Source organism: Urocitellus parryii, chromosome Y (genome assembly GCF_045843805.1).
Source record: "Urocitellus parryii isolate mUroPar1 chromosome Y, mUroPar1.hap1, whole genome shotgun sequence".
Taxonomy (NCBI): domain Eukaryota; kingdom Metazoa; phylum Chordata; class Mammalia; order Rodentia; family Sciuridae; genus Urocitellus; species Urocitellus parryii.
The window spans coordinates 189,232-212,635 of record NC_135548.1 but is presented as its reverse complement, the minus strand read 5'-3'; the positions used below and the strand labels follow the sequence as shown (position 1 = coordinate 212,635).

The 23,404-nt window shown below is 62.4% G+C and overlaps 2 protein-coding genes across 2 annotated transcripts; both read right to left on the bottom strand.

Annotated features, from left to right (window-relative positions):
• Positions 1-7,506: 7,506 nt before the first annotated feature.
• On the bottom strand, positions 7,507-10,633 carry LOC144251128 (granulocyte-macrophage colony-stimulating factor receptor subunit alpha-like). Its single transcript, XM_077794222.1, has 4 exons — positions 10,387-10,633; positions 9,949-10,051; positions 8,262-8,339; positions 7,507-7,838 (listed from the first exon to the last, which is right to left on the bottom strand). Exons 1-3 carry the CDS (start codon positions 10,631-10,633, stop codon positions 8,297-8,299), a joined length of 393 nt encoding a protein of 130 aa, XP_077650348.1. The 3' UTR covers positions 7,507-7,838; positions 8,262-8,296.
• A 4,018-nt stretch (positions 10,634-14,651) lies between these two features.
• Positions 14,652-17,257, bottom strand: LOC113177785 (granulocyte-macrophage colony-stimulating factor receptor subunit alpha-like). Its single transcript, XM_077794221.1, has 6 exons — positions 17,050-17,257; positions 16,082-16,165; positions 15,803-15,945; positions 15,263-15,389; positions 15,042-15,171; positions 14,652-14,667 (listed from the first exon to the last, which is right to left on the bottom strand). The coding sequence occupies exons 2-6, from the start codon at positions 16,155-16,157 to the stop codon at positions 14,652-14,654; spliced, it is 492 nt and encodes a 163-aa protein (XP_077650347.1). The 5' UTR covers positions 16,158-16,165; positions 17,050-17,257.
• Positions 17,258-23,404: the final 6,147 nt, after the last annotated feature.

The following is a 23,404-nucleotide window of genomic DNA, read 5'->3' as shown; positions in this document are numbered from 1 at the left end:
GAGATGGAGGAGCGAGAGGTGAGGAGCAGGAGGCCGCCATCCTGGGAGTCCAGCTCCAGCTCCCGCCAGGCCCCGCTGACCTCGCTCGGGGAAGAGGATCCAGGTGGCGAAGGGCGGCTGGTCCACGGTGACGGTGTAGTTGGTGACCGTGCACAAGGACAGCGTCTCGTACCTGCAGGAGGTGCGGTCCTGGGCCTGGGGGAAGACACGGACGCAGGCGGGTGGCTTGGCCTGGGACCCCAGCCTCCAGGACGGGGACACTACATGTCGGCCGTTGAAGGTCCCGGGGCCGATGGACTTGGCCGTGGCCACCGTGGAAGACCCGTAAAGGGCTGTCATTTGCCCCGTGACCCCTCAGGCAGGCGCGCTCTTGGACGTCCCCAGAGGCAGCTGAGCCTCGCTGTCTGTAAGTGACCTGTCCCCTGCCCGTGGTGGGTCGGGCCTAGACCTTGGGTTCTGAGTGCCCTTCCGTCCCCGTGGTGGGTGGAGCCCTGTCACCTGCTGGGTGCGGGGACGCGCTGACCTCTTGGATGTGGTCGGAGTCGGTGATGCAGTAAATAGTGGAAGAAGGTGCGCCGAGGTCCCAGGTGAGGCGGCTCCGGGCCAGGTCCATCCTCAGGTTCCTGATCGGCGGCTCTGGACCTGGGATGTCCCCAGCTGGCGTTAGGGGACACGAGGGGTCTTTCTCCCCTCCACCCACCACGGGTCACCTGGCCCTGTCCTTGGAGGTAGGAGCTGTCCCTGGAGAGGTCACTACCCCTAGCTGGCAGAAGCCCCCAGTCGTGGACGGGGCCCAGGGGTCAGGTGTCCCTGAGGTCCATCCCCACCAAATGCCAGGAGCCCTCGTCCTGCCTCCCACCGCGGCCAGAGGTCCCTCCGAGAGGCCAACCCCCAGGCCACGCGCTCTCCCCTCCCCCGTGCCTACCCTGGGTGGCGTCCAGCAGGCAGGAGACGGGGATCAGGAACATCAGGAGCCACAGGGTCCCCATGGTGCACGCAGCTCCTGTGGGACAGGGGTGGGGTCACAAGAGAAGGACAGTCGGCGAGCAGGGAGGTCAGGTGGGGAGGCTGGGGCTGGCTGGGCTCCTTAGGAGTCTGGGTGGGGAGGCTGGGAACCTCAGGAACCTAGGTGGGGAGGCCGGGAGGGAGGAGGCCGGGCTCCTGAGGAACCTGGGTGAGGAGGCTGGGAGCCTCAGGACCCTGGATGGGGAGGCCGGGAGGAGGCTGGCTCCTTGGGCACCTGCGCGGAGGCCAGTCGGTGCGCACGGCCCCGCGCGGGCGTCGCCCGTCTGGAAGGAGCTCGCTCTTGGCTCGGGCTCCCTGCCGAGGCCGGGAAGGGGGCAGCCTCCCTCGGGGGCACCCACCCGGAAACGCGGAGGGAGGACAAAGCCGAGGAAGGAAGTGGACTTGGAGGCCGGGCAGCGCCGATGGACGGGGATTCCCGGCCGCACAGTGACCGTAACCGAGCGCGGAGGGATCTCGCTCGGAGCCAGGAGTGTCCCCCCAACGGGGTCCCCCGGAGGCCTCCCCTGCAGACGCGCTCCCCCGGCCTCTCCTGTTGGCCGGCCTCTGGGACCCCTGGGCGCGCCAGCTCCGGGCCTCCAGGTGGGCCTCCACCGTTGGCCTCCACAGGTGGCCTCCGGGGTGAGCCTCGTTATCGCCCTTGGTTAGACGCTGGTTGCTGCAGGGTCGTGGCGCCCGGGGCTGCTGCTCAAGCAGAGGACCCCACTGGGGGAGGCTGGGACGGGAGGAGGAGGCTGGGCTCTTTGGAGGTGGACCGAAGCCTGCCTGGCCAGGCTGTGCGAGCCCTGGGGGTCCCCCTCGAGGTCGGCTGAGATTCCTCCCGTTGCTGGGTCCTCCAGGGACCGGGTGAAGGGTGGACCGTGGAGGGGACATCCCGTCCTCTGCGGTCTGCGGTCCAGGGAGGCCCGTCAGGTGAGGCTCAGTGCGTCCCCAGGTCGCCTGGCAGCCCCTGAAACCACTTTCTGTAGCCTGATTTAAAATATTTCCTCCAACTGGCCATCCTCCTGCCTCAGCCTCCCAGGTGGCTGGGATCACAGGCGTGGGTGGGCCACCGCCCCCCCCCTCGTGGCCATCACATTCTCGTGGCCATCACGGACTAGGTGGCCTTTTCGTCCTGTGCATGATGTTCTCCCGATTTCGTGCCTGACGAAGCACCTTTCAGAGCCCCATGCCTTTTCACGGTTGAGTAATATTCCATTTTTGCGGGTGGACCTCCATCCCTTTTCATGGTTGACTAATATTCCACCGAGTGGACAGGTCCCATTTGAGCCCCAATGCCTGCACCCAGGGACACGGTTGGATGATTTCCACCTTTGGCTACCGGGAAGGCGGAAGCCACCGCCCATGAGCTGTGTCCCACCTGCCTTTGACATCTGGCAGACACCGTGAAGGCCACTCTTAGCTCCCAAGACAGGTGCTGGACATCCAGCCCTGGACGCCCACCCCCGACCCAGGCTGGACCTGCGCCACGTCCCCGAAATACTAGAGGAGAAGCACAGGCTGGTCCATCTTGCCCAGGAGGCTGCGTCCAAAAGGTGGGAAATGTCACCGTGACCTCTGACCTGTCACCTTGCCAAACCCAAAGGTCTATCGCTGGGCACCGAGTCAGCTCATCCGAGCTGAGACTCTGAGCTGCCCTGTCGGGGATCCCGGGTGGCCAGGACGCCCAGTCCCAGCTCACCCAGGTCACATCCAAAGGCCCTGTGGCCAGCTGTGGGTCTGCCCTGTAGGAAGGAGCGGCGTCCCCAGCCCTCTGTCCCTTCTCCCCCGGGGGTCAGCGCATCTTACCAGCCCGTGACAGCAGAGTCCTGTTCCTCCTCGGCTCCCACTGGGGTGTCCCCAGCCCCGAGTCTGTCGCTGTCTTTGATTTTCGTTTACTGGAAAAAGTCTCCACAAAGAGAAACCGAACTTGCTGGTTCCCCTCGGGCGTCCTGCAGGCTGCGGGCGGTGCCTCCCGGAGGCCTCGGGTCAGGTCCTCCTGCGGGTCAGCGGCGCGCGGTCCCGAGGCCCAGCGCTGCCTCCTTGCAGAGTGTCATTGTGCCCTTGGGTCCCCGCGCCGCGTTCCTCTTTGTGGCATTGATAATTACTGCTCAGCACTCGCCGCCCGGGTTGAGTAACTTCCTGCCGTCGTAAAAAAGCCACCTGATAAGCACCCAGGGCCCGGTCTCCCGCGGCCTCCGCCTCCACCACCCCGGGAGGAGCCCCGCGTGGCCATGAGGCAGCGGCCGGCCGGGGTTTCAAGGCCAGGTCCTGGCGGGGCACCGGCCATGGGCTTGGCTTCACTGTGTTGCAACGGGCGTGTCCCTGAGCTCAGCAAAGACGTCCCAGAAAACCTCCCCAGCCTCCTCCCTGGCCTCGCTCCCGGGCCTCCTCCCCGACCCTGAAGCCTCCCCCAGGAGCCCGCAGGGGGGATAGTGTCCACGCCAACCTGGACCGAGTGGGGAATGGGGGGGTCAGGAGCAGTTAACCTGAGACCCTCGTGGATTATCAAGGAGCAGTGTCCTCTCGGGAGGCAGAGGAGGACACGCAGACCCAGAGGACGAGCCCCGTGGAGACTGGAGTGAGGGGGCCACCTGCCCAGGGCCACCTGGAGCCCAGGAGCTGGAGAGGCAGGAGGAGCCCCCTGGAGCCCTGGAGGGAGCTCAGCCGGGGACCCTGGTCCAGCCTCCGCCCTCCAGGGCCAGGGGACTGGACTCCTGTGGTTTGGGTCTTGGGACATGTGGCTATTTTTTTCTGGGATCCTCAGGAATTTTATTCGACAGCCACCTGCCCTGGTCACGTATCCTGCCCCTGCTGGACATGCAAGCTGTCCCTTCCCCAGGGGATGGTCAGGCTGTCCCCCCTCCAGGGCGGTGCGTGTCCTTTTAAGAATCCAGCCGTTCTGCAACGCACACAGTAGGTCTGAAAGGCCAGGGTGCTGCGGCCAGGTCCCTCTTGGCCTGGGACCCTCGGTGCACAAACCATGGTCCAGCAGACGGGGAGAAATGGCTTGTGCTGAGGGGACACCTCAGCCGTGGGCCGGTGGACGGCCACCCGCTGCATGCCTGGCCACCTGGGGGCATTTACAACCTGGTGCTGGGCCGAGACGGGCACGGATGGACAGGGCGGGGCACTGGGAGATGTGGGCGGGGCATAGGGAGATGTGGGCGGGGCCAGGGATGCACAGGGCGGGGCACTGGGGGATGTGGGCGGGGCCAGGGATAGATGGGAGGGGACTGGGGAGATGTGGGCGGGGCCTGGGATGCACAGGGCGGGGCATTAGGGAGATGTGGGCGGGGCAGGGATGCACAGGGCGGGGCATTAGGGAGATGTGGGCGGGGCCAAGGATGCACAGGGCGGGGCATTAGGGAGATATGGGAGGGGCCAGGAATGGATGGGCGGGACACAGGGAGATGTGGGTGGGGCCAGGGGTGCACAGGGCGGGGCATTAGTGAGATGTGGGAGGGGCCAGGGATGCACAGGGAGATGTGGGCGGGGCCAGGGATGCACAGGGCGGGGCACAGGGAGATGTGGGCGGGGCCAGGCCTGGGCACAGGGAGGGGCCTTCAGGAGAGGAGGCTGAGCTGTCCCTGGGGACACACTTGGGCTGCCAGATGCTCTGATAGGAGATTGGCCAGACCTTAAGGGGTCACCCGGCTCTCGGGGACCGGCACAGGGCTCTCCCCAGCTGTCGGAGAGCAGGGAACTGGAGGAAGGGGCTTGTGCTCTTCTGTCCCTCTGTCCTGCCCCTTGGTCCTGTCCTTCTCTCTGTCCCTCGTCCCCACCCCTTGTTTCCACAGAGGGATGGAGCCCAGGGGTGCTTCCCCACGGAGCCCCAGCCCCGGCCCTGAAACAGGGTGTCCCTAAGTTGCTTAGATCCTTGCTGAGGCTGGCCTCCAACTTGCCGTCCTCCTGCCTCAGCCTCCCGAGCCACTGGGATCCCAGGCACGGCCAGATTTCTTATTGGGTAATCAGTGCCGAGGAATCGGACCCCACGAGCACCCAGGGCTGCCTGCCAAGACGCCCAGGGACCCGGGCACGGCCAGGAGAGGTCCAGTTGGGAAGCCCTCCTGCCCACCTGGAGCCCTGGGGGACTTTTAAAGTGTGCTGTGGAGGCTGGAGTGGGGACAGGACGGAGGGTCGAGGCCCCCGGTGCTGCAGGAGGAGGAGCCGAGGCCTTGGCAGGTCAGGGCTGTGCACGTGCCAGGGACAGGGGTGGGGAGGCCACGAGGAACAGAAAGGAGGAACCGGGAAGAGGCTCTGGGCCAGTGGAGGCCATCGGGGTGCAGCTGGGCCGTGGGGACCCAAAATAGGGCCGTTTCGACACAGCCAGGTGCACCTGTGCAGGCCGGCGGTTGGGCCGGGCAGGGAGAGCCCGTGGTTCCCCTGGAAACCAGCTCACCAGCTCCAGGGACAGCCAGCGACGCCCAGTGACACAGGGCCGCAGGGTCAGGGCTCTGCAGGAGGAACTGCAGACAGGAGGCGCCCAGACAGGGGACCCTCGGGCGGCCCTCTAACCCAGCGGCTGCAGCCCCGAGCCACTTCCCGAGCCCTCGTGTGGAGTATCCAGAGACGGTTCCCGCTGAGGGGCTGAGGCTGGCCTCCAACTAGCCATCCTCCTGCCTCAGCCTCCAGAGCGGCTGGGGATCCCAGGCGTGAGTCTGTGCCCCCGGCTCAGTCTGTCAGGATCATCATAGACGATTGCAGTGTCACAAGGATGGGCTCTGTGACATTCATCGTGCATTTATGTGATGATATCTGTTCATACGCAGTCCATACAGTGCGTACTATTTATATACGATGTGATATTGTATATTTTATCATACAGATTATATAAATTTTATGCATATATTACATTATTCTATATATTCTATATCATGTATATATTTTGTATATATTATATCTGACGTATTTTGGATGCTGTCTTACCTACAAAAGGAAAAAAAAACACCTTTTCCTCCTCAAAGTCGTTTTCCTCGGGTATTTTGTCACAGTAAAGAAAAGGTGACCCACACACCTGGGGGAAGCTGATGGAGGCCCCTGGAGCCCACTGACCTGGCCAAGAGGCGACGCTCTGCCAGGGCGCCCTGAGGGCTCGGGCACCGGGGGTTGAGAGCCACTCACCCAGAGTCACACTGGTCCGGGACACCTTGCTTCTGCCAGCTTCGTTGGCTTGCAGTCCCAGGGCCATGTCCAGGGCGGTCTCCCAAGCTCCGGTTGGGGGCAGGTGGGCGTCTGGAATCCGCTCCCCCCCCCCCCCCCCGCGGAGAGGGAAGGTGGCGGAAAACAAGAGAAGGAGCAGCCACAACTTCCAAATCAGAGCTGAGTCACTTTGCAGTGATGGGGCTGAGGGTGGTTAATTAAAGGATTTCACCAGGCTCCTCCTCTGGGTCTGTGTCCCCTCCTCTGTCTCTGGGGAGGACACGGCCATGGCACGAGGGCCCCTGACCCAGGAGGAGCCCATCTCGGGGCCCTTCACTAGAGGCCGTCCTTGTCCCTTGGCTTAGGCGGACCTGGCCTCCGGAACCCCACAGTTTCCTGCGGGATTCCCCCAGATGAGGGGCTTCCCTAGCGAACTTTCCCAGTGAAAGCGCGTCTTCCCCACTGAAGTCCCAGGACCCTGGTGCTACCTGCGAATGGGCAGGTCCCATTGGTCCATCTTCCTGGGTCTTGGCGGACACCCAGGAGCCCCCTGGACAGTCCCCGGGTGGTGTCCAGGGAGCAAGGGTGACACACAGTGCACTGTGTCCTCGTGAGCACCCTCTCCGCCATTTCTGCACCCCGGGGGGGGGGGCGAGAGAGGCTTCGGAGAGCTGGACGGGAGGAGAGCATCACCCCCAATCCACCCCGTGGGTCCCAGGTCCAAGCATCTGTCCCCAGGACACATGGCCGGTCCAGGACCCGGGGATGGGGCCCGATGGAGACAAGGCATCTCTGCAGAGGTGGTCAGTGGAGGGTCCTGAGATGGGCTCCTCCTGGGTCAGGGGGCCCTCGTGCCATGGCCGTGTCCTCCCCAGAGACACAGGAGGGGACCCAGACCCAGAGGAGGAGCCCCGTGGACACGGAGGCAGGGACTGCAGGGACAGGTGACCCTGGAGCGGGCTCCTCCTGGGCAGGGGGGCTCCGGTCTCCCAGGAGGACTTCTCTCCGGGCCCCGCGGTCCCTGTGCCAACCTCGGTGCTGTGTCACCCCCCCTGACCCCTTATCAGCAGGGACGGACTGCTGGAGGCCGTGGCTCCCCGGGGTTGCGACAGGTCCTCTGGGGTCTCGGGCTCCCGGTGTCCTGCTGGCCGCGGGGACAGCCTGATAGCCGGAGTTTCTTCACGCGGAGGAAGTCTTGTGAAAGTCCCTTATCGCGAACCCGCGAGGTTTTGCAATTAAAATCTTTAATTCCTTTGGGGGCCGGGGGAGGGGACCCAGGGGCACTCAGCCCCGAGCCCCGTCCCCAGCCATTTTTATTTATTTTTTTTTATTTAGACACAGGGTCTCCCTGAGTTGCTTAGGGCCCCGCTGAGTTGCTGAGGCTGGCCTCCACCTTGCCGTCCTCCTGCCTCAGCCTCCCAAGCATCCGGGAGTACAGGCGTGAGCGGCCGCGCCTGGCTTATCTTTTCCTGGGGGAAGGGGAGGCAGAGGCTGAGGAGGACCCGGTGCACTTCAGCATCTCTCCAGGAGGGTCAGAGCCCATCCCGGGACACAAGGGACATCTTTGGGAGAGGGATGGGGCGCGGAACTCGTCTCTCTGCTCGTCCACGGACCAATTACGGTGTTTCCTCCACGGCAAGGACTTCCTCGGGATCCTGGGAGTCTGGTGGAGGCTGGGACTCAGCCCAGGTGACCTAGGAGGGAGAAGAAATCACGCCGGTGAGATGGTCCGCAAATGACCCTCTGGTTGTCCCGCCAGGAAGGCCTGTCAGAGCCTAGCACTGTCCACAACAGCCACAAGGTGGAAACCACCCAAGTGTCCACCGGTGTTTCAAGAGATCCACAGAACAGTGTCCAGAGACTCGGTGGAATATTACACAGCCAAGAAAAGGAATGGGGCTCTGATACCAGCTCAGAGGACCTTGCTCCCTCCCGACCTCCCGACGTCACTCAGGACCTTCGGTGCTGGACACAGAGGTCACCGTGGTGGGTGCGACAGCGTCTCTGGGGTCTCGGGCTCCTGGTGTCCAGCCGGGCCTAGAGCAGCGTCAGCCAAGGCACAAAGCTGTCCTTGTCCCCTTGCTAAGGGCTGCCGCGGCTGCAGCTTGGGGACCCACCTGATTTGACGCCAAGTCGCTGGTCACTTCCCCTTTCACCCGCGGATGGGCGGGAACAGCCTTCGCCACAGCGAGTACCTGGCCGGGGACAGGGAGCCTGAGGGGCAGCGTCCTGCTCCGGGGCGCGGCTCCGTCCACAGGACGGGCCCACTGGACCTGGCTTGCCATGGGACTGCCCATCAGGGTCGCTCTACAAGGAGCAGGGGCCGAGGAGGGCTTTCTTGCACCCGAATGCACCTGTCACAAGTTCTGGGGCGACAGCTCCGCAGAGAAATGGAGCCCCACCCAGGAGCGGGGATGTGTCACCCCCAGGAGAAGTTCCAAAGCTGCCCGCCTCAGCCCTGTCTGGGGGGTCACTCAGTCAAACCGTGCATGCACCAGCGAGTGGCCCGCACCTGTCATCCCAGCAGCTCGGGAGGCTGAGGCAGGAGGATCACGGATTCAAAGTCAGCCTCAGCCAAAGGGAGGCCTAAGCAGCCCAGGGAGTCCCTGTCTCTAAATAAAATGCAAAATAGAGCTGGGGAGGGGGCTCGGGGGTCAGTGCGCCCCTGAGGTCCGTCCTGAGTTACTCCCTAGGACTAGGGGCTCCGGGCTCCCTAAGCACCCAAGACTGACCAGCACCTCCACTGCTCCCCTGGGGCCCCACGCCTTTGATTGACGTCCTCCCTGGGGAGAAGCCTGGGGCAATGGGCAGCACACACAGCTCTTGGCCAGAGTGTGCGCAGGTACCCGGGGCTTCCATGACGTCTGAATCCCGCATGAACAGTGCAAGTGACCCTCTAGGTGCAGTGACCCCTGCAGACCACAGGGAACTTGAAAACCCCTCCGCACTTTAACGCCAAGGCGAGACTTTGCGCCTGGGACAGGGCTGCTCCGCAGCGCCCCCATGGGCGGACCGAGGAATTGCAGGGGCCACATCCGGGGATTCAGTGGCCTGGGGCAGATGTGCACATGAGAATTGGCAGCGCCCCTATGGGTGGATTAAGGGATTGCAGGGGCCACGTCCTGGGATTAATGCTGCCTGGGGCAGATGTGCAGTGCTGCTCTGCAGCGCCCCCATGAGTGGACCGAGGAATTGCAGTAACCACATCCGGGTCCCCTTGGGCGGATTCCAGAATTGCAGTAGCCACCTGCGGGGATTAAGTTGCCTGGGGCACAGGGAGCTCTGCAGCGCCCCCATGGTCGGATGAAGAATTGCAGTGGCCACATCTGGGGATTAAGTCCCCGGGGGCAGATGCGCACGTTAGGCTCCGCAGCGCCTCCAGGGGTGGACGGAGGAATTGCAGGGGGCGGAGCAGGCTTTGCAAATTTGGCGAATTGAAGAAATGGTGCAATTCGCACTCTAGCCCCATTTTGGTTGCAATGATAGGGACGCAGCCCACGCCCTTGCTGATGCACGGCAACTGCTCTATCAAGGAGCGACAGGCCCAGCCCTCTTATAAGGAGCCCTGGACACAGCCATGGGTTCTGTCCAGTTCCAGAACATTCGAATTACCACAAAGGAGGCTGCACCTATGAGCAGTCCCTCCGAGTGCCCTCCTGGTCCCGGCCTGAGCAACCCTAGTCTGGTCAGTGCTGCGGATGTGCCTGCTCTGCTCCCTGTGGTCTAAGCGGGTCACGTAGCCCTGGTCACGGGGGTCTGAGCCACTTTGCCAAGTGGGATCATTTCAACGCCACTCAAAGTCACCTTTTGCAAAGGAACATGAGGACCACCGTGGACAGCGTGGCTGCCCCCACCACCAGCACCACCAGGGTCACAGGGATGCTGCCGTATCCCTCTTCTGGGGTGCCTGATGAGGAAGAAGAGCAGAGGGTCAAGAGGGACCAGTAGCCGGGCTCTACGCACAACCTCTTCCTGACTTCAGCTGGGGACAGGATTCAGGGCTGCATCATGCATAGATGTGGTTATCTCATCTCCAGGACCCTGACGGGAGCCTCCTTCCTGGGGAATCCGGGAGTGTGAGAGGCCAGCCTCATGCAGGACTTAGCCCTGGGCAGACTCTCAGCAGCACTTCCCAGCACAGCCGGGGTGAATCAGGTGGCGGGACTGAGGGTCAGAGGGTCCCCCCGTGGCCAGGTCAGTATCCACACGGCCCCAGGAGCCTCCCGGGAGCCGGGCACCTACCGAAGCGCAGCGTCCGGCTCCATTCGCTCCAGATCTCGTTGCGCTGGTACTTGACCCTCAGGCGCACGGTGTTCTCCGTGCGCGAGTCGGAGCTGGGTGGCCAGTACTCGTTTTCGTCTTTCCCATCTAGAAAGACTTTGAAAGAAAAGGGGTCCGTGCTGGGGACCCAGGTGGAACCGGGAGGGGGGGAAGCATGAATGTCCGCGGCCCCTGAGGGTCGCTGGACGCTTGGGCTGGACACGGACATGTGTCTTTTGCTCCCTGCTTGTGGCGCCCCCAGCGCATGCCCAGGACATAGGTGCCCTCCTGGACCAGGCCACCTGTCCCCCCACGGAGGGGTCTACAGCTGCAGAGGCTGGGAGGAGCAGATCAGCTGCCCAGTGGTCAGAGCAGCAAAGACCTCGTGCCCTTGATCCACAGGGAAATCTCTGAGCTGGGCAGGGGCAAGGGAAGGACCAGGACATCTCCTTCTGGGCCAGTGGCCGTCTCCATTCCCTAGCAGGCGAGCTGGTCACACCTTTCAGCACTGGCCAGCACCTTGGGCATCCCGGGGATTGACACCGCCTGGGGCAGATGGACACGGGAGCTTCCGCAGTGCCCCCAGAGGCGGACTGAGGAATTGCAGTAGCTACACCCGCGGATTAACGCCTCCTGGGCAGAGGACTCGTGAGCCTCAGTAGCGCCCCCAGAGTGGGACGGAGGAATTGCAGTAGCCACATCCGGGGATTAAGTCTCCCGGGGCAGATGAGGCTCTACAGCGCCCCCATGGGCAGACTGAGGAATTGCAGAGGCCGCATCCAGGAATTAACGCCTGTTGGGGCAGATGCACACGTGAGGCTCCGCAGTGCCCCCAGGGTGCGACAGAGGAATTGCAGTAGCCATATCCGGGGATTAAGTCTCCCGGGGCAGATGAGCTTCTTCAGCGCCCCCAGGGTGTGGACCAAGGGATTGCAGCAGCCACATCCGGGGGCATTAAGTCTCCTGGGGCAGATGAGGCTCTGCAGCGCCTCCATGGGCAGATGGAGGAATTGCAGTAGCTACATCCGGGTATTAGGTTGCCTGGGGCAGATGAGGTTCTGAAGCGCCCCCAGGGGCAGACGGAGGAATTGCAGGGGGGCAGAGCCGGCCTTGCCCACATCTGGCCCCAGGTGGATCCTGACCCTCTTTCCGCTTCTCTGTGCCACTCAAACTGTGGCAGGTCAGGGTTCAGCGGGGACCTGAGAATCAGGCTCCCAGGTGCAGGAGCCACGAGCATCTGCAGGCGCAGGACCCTGCTGCCCCACGTGACCCCTCCTCTGTCTCTTGGGAGGGACACGGCCATGGCATGAGGGCCCCCTGACCCATCTCAGGGCCGTCCACTAACTAGGTCCACCGTCCTTATTTCTGAGGTCCCCTCTGCAATCCCAGGTGGGTCCTGCCCAGCCGCACTGTGCATTCTGAGGCAAGCCCGGGGCAGCTGGTTTGCACGAGGGGCTGCTCCGCGTGCCGTGCGCACCGTGCGCCCAGGTTGGACGGAGCCCCCCTCTTCTGGCCCCGCTGCCTGGTGACCACCCATGGGCCCCGGGGGACTGTGGCTGAGCTCAGATCCTCTGTGAGGTCTTTAATGGCTCGAGCACAGGATTCTGGGGAGGAGAGAGATACTCACAGGTCTCTCTTCGGGAGCCGCTCTGCAAAAAGAAACAGAGAGAGAAGAGGGTCAATGATCCCGTTTTTTATTTTTTATTTTATTTTATTTTTTTTGTCTGTAGCCAACGTGGACAGTGACCCTAATCCCCGGAGTTGCAGCAAAGATCCTTTCACACTAAAACCGGGCGTGAGACCCCAGCAGCACAGGGCCCCTCCTTGCAGCTTGCGGGCACACTTCTGGGAAGGAGGCCACCGTAAACCCCCTGATTCCAATGACTTCATTCCAGGAAGGAGAGGAAAATGGGACGCTATCATCAAATCCCGTTTTTATGGCGCCTGCACAATCAGACACTGCCACGTCTCGCTTATCTCCATCTTGTTCTCTTAAAAACACGTTTGTCTTCCCGGAGAAACAATACCTTCTTGTACAGGCCCTTTCCTTCCCTTCCGGTTATTGAAGCATCTAACTTTAGACATTTATGGGGTACTTGTTTTATGAGCTCCCAGGAGCAGTGAAACAAACTTTGTGGGTTTTTTTTTTTCCGCCTGCGGATAAAATGCATCTTGTGTTTAATTTGCAGGCCCCCAGAACCAGACATAAAGGGATAGAAAAGTGTTTTCCTCACTGAAATGAAGATCCCTGTCCCTAGGCTTCCCTGGATGGCAAAGGTTCTCTGGGGACCATAATGAAGGAGAACAGAGTGGACTTCCAAGGTCCGCTGAGGAGTGGACATGTGAGTCATCCTGGGCCCCTGGGGGTCCACAGAGGGGATGGCACTAGGGTCTGGACTGTGAGCAGGAGGGGCACCTGTGTGTGGTCACTGGTGTGCAATTACCCGTGTGTGGTCACCTGTCTGAGGTCACTTGTGTGTAGTTATTAAGGTCACCTGTGTGTGGTCACCTGCATCAGGGCCCCTGAGTGTGTTCCCCTGCCCGAGGTCACGTGTGTGACCTGTGGGGAGCCGGGGAACCCGTACCGTCCCCAGAGGGGCTCTGGGAGGACCGGGCTGCATGACCCTGCAGTGACCAGAGGTGAACAGCAGCCCCCGACTGAGCAGAGACGACAGCGAGACACACGGAGGAACTTCCCCGTGGGAACCAGACCCCAGGGGCCACAGGGAGACGCGGGTCAGTACCGTCCTCTGGATGTCCAGCTCGTACCGGAAGGTGCTGCTCGCTAGGTCGTACCTCCGGTGGGGGTTGAGCCACCGGATGACGTGGCTGTGGCTGGACGCGTTGTAGTGGACGGTGACGTTCGCCGGCGGGTTGTACTTCTCTGCAATCAAGAGCCCCGGAATGACGCACCCGCAGGACAGGCCTGGCCAGGTCCTGGGCCTCCTGTGTCCCCGTTCCCTCTCTTTTCTGTTTGGTACCGGGATGGACCTCAGGGACCCTCGACCCCTGAGCCCCGTCCCCAGCCCTATTTTGCATTTTACTTAGAGACAGGGTCTCCCTGAGCTGCTCAGGGCCTCGCTTTGGCGGAGGCTGGCTTTGACCTCGAGATCCTCCTGCCTCAGCCTCCCCAGCTGCTGGGATGACAGGCGCCCGGCTGCGTGTCCTCTCTGTGCAAATCCCTCCAGTCCCGGGGACACTGGTCACCAGCGCCTGCATGGCTCAGGAACACCAGTAAAACCCAGGAGCAGATCCCCCGAAGCCACGTGACCCCCAGATTTGCATTTATGCCGCCTGGACAGACGGACACGGGATCCTCCGCAGCGCCCCCAGTGGACGGCCGAGGAATTGCAGCAGCCACATCCGGGGATTTAGTCCCCTGGGGCAGATGAAGTTCCACAGCGCCCCCAGGGGCAGACTGAGGAATCGCAGGGGGCAGAGCCATCCTTGCCCATATCTGTCCCCAGGTGGATCCTGACCCTCCTTCTGCTGATGTCCATCAATGTGACCTGACCAACGTGCGTGGCCTTGACGGGGCCACAACAGGACACCCCAAATAGGATGCTTGGGCGTGTGGGTTTGTTTGGAACTGAAGGAACAGAATCGAAAACATGTGAACCCCAAATCCTCTTCTTCCTTGGTTCTTTCCAGAACATACCACCCCTGAAAGACAACACATGACCCCCCAAGTTTCCCACGAAGCACCCCCTCCTACACACACGCACAGGCATGAAGATAAAAAATGGAAAGTAAAAACCCAATCTGCCTGCTTGTCTCCACTATCTGTCGTTTGGCCATTTTAATCTGCAGCCCCCCGGGACTGAGCTTAACAGATGGATCTGAGTTGTTGGCTGCGAGTTCAAGGTTCACGCATCCACGAGAAGCGCTCAGCACGGCGTCTTGGAACGGAAACGCACATGCACCAAGGTTGTGGACTGATCCACTGACTCTGGGTCGCCCGTCGGTGGATGGCTTGGGACTCAGTGTGGGGACACGGTCACTGTACCTCTGGGGCGTTGTCTTGGGACCTGGTCTTACCGATTTTAAAGGCCACGAGAGGGGCAAAGTCCAAGAACTGGATGGCCGCCTCGTGGCTGGTCCCGTTGAGCAGGAAAAAGTAGTTGTCTGTGGTCTTGGCTTCGCCCAGTTCCTGGAAATGGCAGCCCACGTGCACCCCGGCTGAGTCCACCATGTACTGGGTGCATTCGGTCTCATCCTCGTCCCTGCAAGGCACAGATCCTCCTGCCTCAGCCTCCCGAGCCACTAGGACGACAGGCACGTCCCTGCCTTTGGAGTCTGTTTCCTTTTTGACAGTTGAATAGTATTCCACTGTGCGTCCAGTCCGCACCCTCGGAGGGGCCCTTGGGTCGACTCCTTTTCTTGGTGACTAGGAACAACACTGGGGGCGTCTTTCTCACCACGGTTTCTTACCCTTCTCGACATAATGCCCAGGAACAGCGTTTGCTGGATCACGCCATACCTGCACCCCAATTTTTTTCCTATGCCATTTTCCAAGGCGACTCTGCTCCGTGAATCCATCTCTCCTCAGCTCTGGTTTCCTTCCAGGCCAGCGGGGGACCCAGAGGTGCCCGAGGACACTTTCCCTCCCTTCCCCGGCCCACGCCTGGCCCCCGGACCTGGAGAACCAGGAGTAGAGGTGGTACTGGACGTCCCGGGGGGCCGCGGGGCCGCGCGTCCAGCTGCAGTTCATGAAGCGCACGTCGTAGATGAGGCAGGAGAAGCCGGTCGCCCGGGAGCCCTCCTTGCCTGGAAGGTCCAGGGAAGACCCTCACCCGGGGTCCGGCGCCACGTGTCCCCTGCTGACCGCCACGCTGCGGCCCCGGGTGCCCCGACTCACCTGCGCTGGGGAAGACCAGCTCCTCCTCAAAGTCACCGCCCTCGTAAGAGCCCCGCAGGGTCAGGGTGGCCCCGCGGTGCAGCAGGGCGTTGGGGAAGGCGCACCTGTAGGCGAGGTCAGCGGTCACCTGCGGGAGGAGATGCGGGCAGGCGCTGAGCGGCACCAGAGGAGGCCACTAACCTCGCTACCTCTCTCAGCAGAGGCCGGTAGGGTTCAAAGCCGGAGTGACGACCCGGACCCGAGGGGACGGGAGCTGCCTGGGGTGGACCACAGGCTCCGGTGACCCGTCGGGTCACCTCAGAGTGGACAAGAGGGAGTCCCCGGAAGGGACTCAGGCGCGGGGGTCACGGTACCATCAGTCGGTTTCTCCTTCCTCTCTGCGAACACCCCCCTGTACCCCCCAAAATAGGGGCCACCTCTTGTGTTCATCTCTCCTTGGTCCTTTTAATTTGCAGACCCCCGTCCCTGAGCCCAAAAGTGGAGGAAGAGGTTTTCCTTCCGTCCTGGGTAATCCGTGGGCCCCCGGCCCTGGGCACCTACCCGAGGGGTGGTGCTGGTGGCCGGGGCCAGGGGGGTGACGATCCTGCAGGAGTGCTGGGTCACCTCTCTGCTGTAACGCCACGTCAGCAGTTTCTTCCGCGCATCGAGCTTCAGGTTGACGACAGGAGAGGCCTTGTCCCCGGCTGTCCTTCAGAAGATGGACACTAAGCAGGGACCTTGCTCCTGGTTCTGGGGCTCTTGGGGCCTTCTGTCTCCTGCCACCACTCAACACGGGGTCCACGGGGGTCCGACCCCGACGGGAGACCCTGCCCTACGTACCCAGGGGCTGCTGCCCTTCACCCAGCGCCGGACGGAGGAGCATCAAGAGCCACGCTGACGCCCACAGAGCCGCCATGACTGGACCTGCATGCCCAGAGGGGGACACTGTGGGTCAGCGGCGTGTCCTCCCCTCATGCAAACCACAGAGGTCCCCCCAAAAGAGTGCGGGACGGCTGGACGGTGTCCTTTCCAATGGCTCTGCTGCAGCCCTGGCCCCAGGACCTTGGGACGTGCCTGTGGATGAAGACGGGGCTTGGTAGAGGGGATGGGGGTGCAGTGAGGTCCCCGGGGTGGCCCTGACCCCGCAGGACTGGGGTCCTTGTAGAGGAGGACATGAGGACACAGACCCACACAGAGGGACGGCCCCCGGAGGACACAGGGAGATGACGGCGGCTGCAAGTCCAGGGGAGAGGCCTCAGTAACTCATGCAAGAGTCCTGGGGGTCAGTTTTAGGTGCTCCGATCGACTGGGCGCCAGGACCCAGGCATCTGGCAAAGCGTCAGCCACGCAAAGTGCTGGTTGTTTGGTTCCAGAGTCCAGCGTTTCTATCAGTGGACGCTGCCCAACACGGTGGGCCGCGTCTCATCAGTCGAAGCCGTTCCGACAAAGGGCCCGAGGACGTCCTTACAGAGGGGTGGATGGGATGCCAGACGGCCTCTGGGCATGGCCTCTACCCGGGTCACCCTCTCCACTGTCCACTCTGGGGTTTTATGCAAAGCAGGACTCTCCCTTGAGGTGACCCCCAGGATCGGGGTCCTGCCTGGGCCCTCCCTGTGGCGACCCCTGGTGGGTCCCGGTGTGTGCGTGTGCGTGCGCGGGGTTCTGGGGGCGACCCTGGTGTCCCCCACGCCCGGCCCTCGCTGTCCCCCGGGGCTGCGCACCTGTTGGGCTCCCTGTGCGCGCGCGGCTCTCGTATCCGCAAACCCCGGGAGCAGAGTGTCGCCCCCCCCCCGGGAGGGTCCCCTCACCTGGCTCCGCGGCGGCGACTTGGGGACGCAGCTGTCGTCTCGCGCTCGATGTCCACAGGGGACGCGCCCGGGACGCAGGTCTCCAGGGGACCGCGGCCACCAGGTCGCTGCGGAGGCAAAGGCCCTGATAAGGCTCGCTGCGCGGCCAGCTCCGTCTCGTCCCTGGGGTCAGCGCCCACAGGGGCCTCCCTCGGGGGTCGCCAGGGTCTCCCGGGGCCCCCAGTCGTGGATGCAGACGGGAGACACCAGCTGTCACCCTGGGAGTCACCCTGGATGTCACCCTGGGTGTCACCCTGGGCCGCGGAGCTGGCTCGGGGGTTTGCCCACATCCCTTTCGGGGCGAGATAACCGGGTCACCCGCCCGTCACGCTTCCTGGCGCAGGAGGGTCACCCGCTCGGGGACTTGGGCCTCTGCCCCTCAGCAGCCCCCGCGTCCCTCTGAAGCGCAGCGGGAGGGGACACATGAGTGACACCTGGTGGCTTCCTGGGGACAGGGAGAAGAAGCGGGAGACGAGAGGGGACATTCATCGTCGGTGCGGCTGGGACACCCTGCAGGGTGGACGCCTGAGAAGGGGCAGGGAACTCCCAGGATCCCACAGGGATTTGTTGAGTGCGCCTCCTGAGCAACTGGGAGAGGCCTTGAACCACAGCGTGGCCGGGAAAGACACAGCACGGGGACCAGGGGACGACCTGGGCAGGGGACTTCCTGGTTGGGGACCCTCAGTCTGTGGATTCGGGGCTTCACTGGGGCCTTGGGACAGGCTCTGAGCGAGCCGGGCCCCTGGGGACTGCATGTGCCCCCCGGGGGATCACAAGACAGGCGTGAAAAAGGAGCCCGCAGCGTTCCCAGCTGGACTCTCGACTTTCCACGGAGAGGAGACCCCCCATCTTTAGGGCCAGTGAAGTGACACGTGGCTCAGGAAAAAATGACTCATGCAACGGTGACATGCGGGACGTGTGACTCGTGATACATCAACGGGGACGTGAGAAATATAAGTCACCGCGACCCGGGGTGCCCCGGGCTCCGTGGGCCCAGCCTCCTGGATTCTGTGCATTTGGAAAGAGACCAAGAAGCTGGACGCGGTGGTGCGCGAGCCTCATCCCGGCAGCTCCGGAGGCTGAGGCAGGAGGATCCCAAGTTGGAGGCCAGCCTCAGCCACGTGAGGGACCTGCGTGTCCATTCCCGGCCGCCTGCACCGAGGGGAGCGCAGAGGCCGGCGGAGGGCGCACCCTGCAGCCGGGGCCGCCCCCTTTCCTGTCCATCAAACAGCAGGGCGGAGCCGGCCAGGGCGGCCTGTCCATCAAGGCCCTGCCCACCTGGGCTCCCCGAGGGTCTCAGGATGCAGCACGAGGAAGGCCTTTGAATCCCAGCTGGAGGTCGGGACTCCTCGCTGGGCCTCCTCCTTCCCTCCAGAGCCTCGCTCCCTGCAGCCCTGGTGACCACGGTCCACTCCCCGCTGCCCCTGCAGCCGCTGGGCCTCCTGCCTCTGCATGAGCTCAGGAGGCCTCTGCCCCTCTGGCGGTCGCTCGCTGCGTGTCCACCCTGAGGTCCACTGGTGGTCTGCGGGGTCCCTCTGGGGACATGGAGCCCGTGAGATCGCGCGCGCTCTGCATTTCCAAAGAGCTGCGCTCAGGACGTGGCAGGGCCCAGCGCCAGGATTCGGTGAGGACGTCGGGGGACCCGTGCCCACCCATCCCCCTGATGTGGTCAGGCCCACCAGAGTCCTGCAATGCCCACCCATCCCCTGATGTGGTCAGGCCCACCAGAGTCCTGCAATGCCCACCCATCCCCCTGATGTGGTCAGGCCCACCAGAGTCCTGCAATGCCCACCCATCCCCCTGATGTGGTCAGGCCCACCAGAGTCCTGCAGGGAAACCCCAGGGTGTCCCCGTGCATGGGACCAAATATGAATGTGTCCACCCAAAGCTCTTTAAAAAAAAAAAATCGAGGAGCAGGGACATGGTCCAGGTGTCCTGGGATGCCATAGGGGTCACTGCTCCCTCTGAACATTAAAATCGTGTCCTGTCTAACTCATTAGAACGAATTTTTTTTTAAAAAGAAAAGAAATATGTAAAAACGTACCACGTGGAACCTTGAAAGTGCACAAAATTAGGTCCAGTTAATAAAAAAAATCATTTAAATATTCGCTGGGCTTCGTGCCCAGGTGGGAGGGAGCCCAGCGACTTGGGAGGCTGAGGCAGGAGTATGGCAAGTTGGAGGCCAGCCTCCGCCACTTGGAGAGGCCCTGAGCAACGTAAGAGACCTTGTCCCTAAATTTAAAAAATAAAATAAAATAAAATAAAAGAGGGCTGGGGACGGGGCTGAGTCATTACGCACCCCGCGGTTCAATCCCAGGTGCCACCCCCCCCCCCAAAAAAAAATCAATATTGATGGAATCACCTAATGTCCATCAAAAGTCGTTTAAAGATTGAAGATGCAAATATGGAGCACCAGCTGTGTGCGCGACACAGTGCCATCGTGCAGGAACACACGTCACCGTCCCCTCAACACGTGTTTCTTGAAAAATGAAAGAAAAATCTCTGTGAAAAATGAGATTCAGCGAGTCTCGGGAAACACGAAGGATTCATTCTTGGCTCCTCATTCTCTGATTCTCAATGGACACATGAGCACTGGGCAGCGGTCGTGCAGGGAACTGGACACCAGTCCCCCTCCTCCCACCTGGGGACGGCCAGCGAGCCAAGGGGGACCCAGGTTGCTAGAAATTTCCGTCCTCGACCCCAGAAAGAGGAAATCCAAGGGTAACTGAACACAGGGCACCAGGACTGCCCAGCTGACCACTGCGCACCCCGGAGGACCTCAGGGGACAGTGCCCTGGATCCGCCCTGGGCTACGGCAGCGTCACTCCCAGTCTGTCACCTGCTTGTCCATCTGGCTCCCAGGTCTTTGTCCCCAAGGAGACCCTGGGCGTGGCCAGGGAGCAGGGACCTGGCCATGATGGACTGTCCACTCTAGATGACCCTCCACCATGGCGCTCAGGGGAGAGAGCTCCGTGCAGCTCCAGGGCCTGGCCATGAGACTGACTCTCAGCAGAGTGACCTCAGGGGACTGCTCTGTGTCACGGTCCCTGGCTCAGGGGACACCGGGCCTCCTGTGACGCTGGCCCTCGGTGGCCACACTCTCTGCCATGGGCCTCCCTGTGCCCAGGGAGACTCGGGGGACACGGAGAGTCTGGGGGGCGGCTTCTCCTTTCCACCATGGACCGTCCACTCCTGACCACGTCCTGGCCCTGAAGCCACCTCTGTCCCTGAGAACAGGAAGTGAGGGACACTGAGGACCCAGGTGGTCATCAGCTGATGGAAAAGCCCCGCCCAGCCCTCACCTGTCACTTGAAGGGGGACCTGGGGATCCCCACCAAAGAGGTGACCAGGAGGGACCAAGTCCATTCTGACATCGTCCTGGGTCCATGTTCAACTGAGGACAAGAAGCCACTGCCCTGTGTCCCCACGGCTCCACAGGGACCTAAGGCAGTGGCCCTCGGGCTGCAGGTGGAGCGGGGGCATCTCAGGCCCCTGGACACGGCGTCCTGTGGACTCTGGGCCCAGAGATGGGGTGAGGGGTCAGGGGACCTTCGTTCCTGGAGACGGAAGGTCCCTGAGTGAATGAGACCAGGGGACTGAGGACGGGGCCACGGGAGGACAGAGGGACGGGCAGCTGTGCCTAGGAGGGTCCTGGGGGGGAGCAGGGCACAGGGGAGGGGACCTCAGGGACAATCTGCTGCAGAAAACCTCTCGATGTCGACCTCCTCCTCCTCCTCCTCCTCCTCCTCCTCCTTCTTCATCTCCTCCTCCTTCTCCTCCTCCTCCTCCATCTCCTCCTCCTCCTCCTCCTCCTCCTCCATCTCCTCCTCCTCCTCCTCCTCCTCCTCCTCCTCCATCTCCTCCTCCTCCTCCTCCTCCATCTCCTCCTCCATCTCCTCCTCCTCCTCCTCCTCCATCTCCTCCTCCTCCTCCATCTCCTCCTCCTCCTCCTCCTCCATCTCCTCCTCCATCTCCTCCTCCTCCTCCTCCTCCTCCTCCTCCATCTCCTCCTCCTCCTCCTCCTCCTCCTCCTCCTCCTCCTCCTCCTCCTCCTTCTCCTCCTCCTCCTCCTCCTCCATCTCCTCCTCCTCCTCCTCCATCTCCTCCTCCTCCTCCATCTCCTCCTCCTCCTCCTCCTCCTCCTCCATCTCCTCCTCCTCCATCTCCTCCTCCTCCTCCTCCATCTCCTCCTCCTCCATCCTCCTCCTCCATCTCCTCCTCCTCCTCCTCCATCTCCTCCTCCTCCTCCTCCTCCTTCTCCTCCTCCCTCCTCCTCCATCTCCTCCTCCTCTTCCTCACTCCTCCTTCTCCTCCTCCTCCTCCTCCATCTCCTCCTCCTCCATCTCCTCCTTCCTCCTCCTTCCATCCTCCTCCTCCTCCTCCTCCTCTCCCCTTCCTCCTCCTCCTCCATCTCCTCCTCCTCCTCCTCCTCTCCCCCCTCCTCCATCTCCTCCTCCTCCTCCTCCATCTCCTCCTCCTCCTCCATCTCCTCCTCCTCCTCCTCCTCCTCCTCCTCCTCCATCTCCTCCTCCTCCTTCTCCTCCTCCTCCTCCTCCTCCTCCTCCTTCTCCATCTCCTCCTCCTCCTCCTCCTCCTTCTCCTCCTCCTCCTCCTCCTCCTCCTCCATCTCCTCCTCCTCCTCCATCTCCTCCTCCTCCTCCTCCATCTCCTCCTCCTCCTCCATCTCCTCCTCCTCCTCCCTCCTCCTCCTCCTCCTCCTCCATCTCCTCCTCCTCCTTCTCCATCTCCTCCTCCTCCTCCTCCCCATCTCCTCCTCCTCCTCCCCTCCCCTCCTCCTCCTCCTCCTCCATCTCCTCCTCCTCTCCCCCTCCTCCTCCATCTCCTCCTCCTCCTCCTCCTCCTCCATCTCCTCCTCCTCCTCCTCCTCCTCCATCTCTTCCTCCTCCTCCTCCTCCTCCTCCTCCTCCTCCTCCTCCATCTCCTCCTCCTCCTCCTCCTCCATCTCCCTCCTCCTCCTCCTCCATCTCCTCCTCCTCCTCCTCCTCCATCTCCTCCTCCTCCTCCTCCTCCTCCATCTCCTCCTCCTCCATCTCCTCCTCCTCCTCCTCCATCTCCTCCTCCTCCTCCTCCACTCCTCCTCCTCCTCCTCCATCTCTTCCTCCTCCTCCTCCTCCTCCATGTCCTCTTCCTCCTCCCTCCTCCTCCTCCATCTCCTCCTCCTTCCTCCCTCCTTCTCCTTCTCCTCCTCCTCCATCACCTCCTCCTCCTCTCCTCCTCCATCTCCTCCTCCTCCTCCTCCATCTCCTCCTCCTCCTCCTCCTCCATCTCCTCCTCCTCCTCCTCCTCATCCTCCTCCTCCTCCTCCTCCTCCATCCCTCCTCCTCTCCCCCTCCTCCTCCATCTCCTCCTCCTCCTCCTCCTCCTCCATCTCCTCCTCCTCCTCCTCCTCCTCCATCTCTTCCTCCTCCTCCTCCTCCTCCTCCTCCTCCTCCTCCATCTCCTCCTCCTCCTCCTCCTCCATCTCCTCCTCCTCCTCCTCCTCCATCTCCTCCTCCTCCTCCTCCATCTCCTCCTCCTCCTCCTCCTCCTCCATCTCCTCCTCCTCCATCTCCTCCTCCTCCTCCTCCATCTCCTCCTCCTCCTCCTCCATCTCTTCCTCCTCCTCCTCCTCCTCCATGTCCTCTTCCTCCTCCTCCTCCTCCTCCATCTCCTCCTCCTTCCTCCCTCCTTCTCCTTCTCCTCCTCCTCCATCACCTCCTCCTCCTCCTCCTCCTCCATCTCCTCCTCCTCCTCCTCCATCTCCTCCTCCTCCTCCTCCTCCTCCTCCTCCTCTACCTCCTCCTCCTCATCCACCTCCTCCTCCTCCACCTCCTCCTCCACCTCCTCCTCCACCTCCATCTCCTCCTCCACCTCCACCTCCACCTCCATCTCCATCTCCATCTCCACCTCCATCTCCACCTCCTCCTCCATCTCCACCTCCACCTCTACCTCCATCTCCACCTCCATCTCCTCCTCCACCTCTACCACTTCTCCTTCTCCAATGTCCATTTAGACCTCGCACCAGACCTTGGCCTTCCTCAGCTGCATGTCCACCCTCTGCTCCTCTCTGGAGCTTTTCCTGGCCTCTGCACCCAGCCTCCCTTCCTGAGAGGACCCTGGGGACTGTGGCCTCCTGTGTCTTAGCAGGATGCAGGAATCCAGTTCCCAGGTGTCTCAGCTGTCAGCAGTGACCAGGGGTGTGAGAGGGACCCCACCATCCTGTGCATCCCATGGCTCCCCCTGTGTCTGGAGGTCACCGAACATCTCTGTGCTTTGCTTCTCGTCCGTCATGCCATTGTCCCCTCTTCTTTTCCCT

Excerpts from the sequence above, each read along its gene's own strand:
- LOC113177785 (XM_077794221.1), bottom strand. The coding sequence starts at position 16,157 with ATGGCGGCTCTGTGGGCGTCAGCGTGGCTCTTGATGCTCCTCCGTCCG. Across the intron at positions 15,390-15,802 it reads CCACCAGCACCACCCCTCGG|GTGACCGCTGACCTCGCCTA; the intron begins GTAGGTGCCCAG and ends CTCCTCCCGCAG. Across the intron at positions 15,172-15,262 it reads GCTGGTCTTCCCCAGCGCAG|GCAAGGAGGGCTCCCGGGCG; the intron begins GTGAGTCGGGGC and ends TGGACCTTCCAG.
- LOC144251128 (XM_077794222.1), bottom strand. The coding sequence starts at position 10,633 with ATGTCCGTGTCCAGCCCAAGCGTCCAGCGACCCTCAGGGGCCGCGGAC. Across the intron at positions 10,052-10,386 it reads GAGCCGGACGCTGCGCTTCG|GCACCCCAGAAGAGGGATAC; the intron begins GTAGGTGCCCGG and ends CTTCCTCATCAG. Across the intron at positions 8,340-9,948 it reads CTCATGTTCCTTTGCAAAAG|GTACTCGCTGTGGCGAAGGC; the intron begins GTGACTTTGAGT and ends GTCCCCGGCCAG.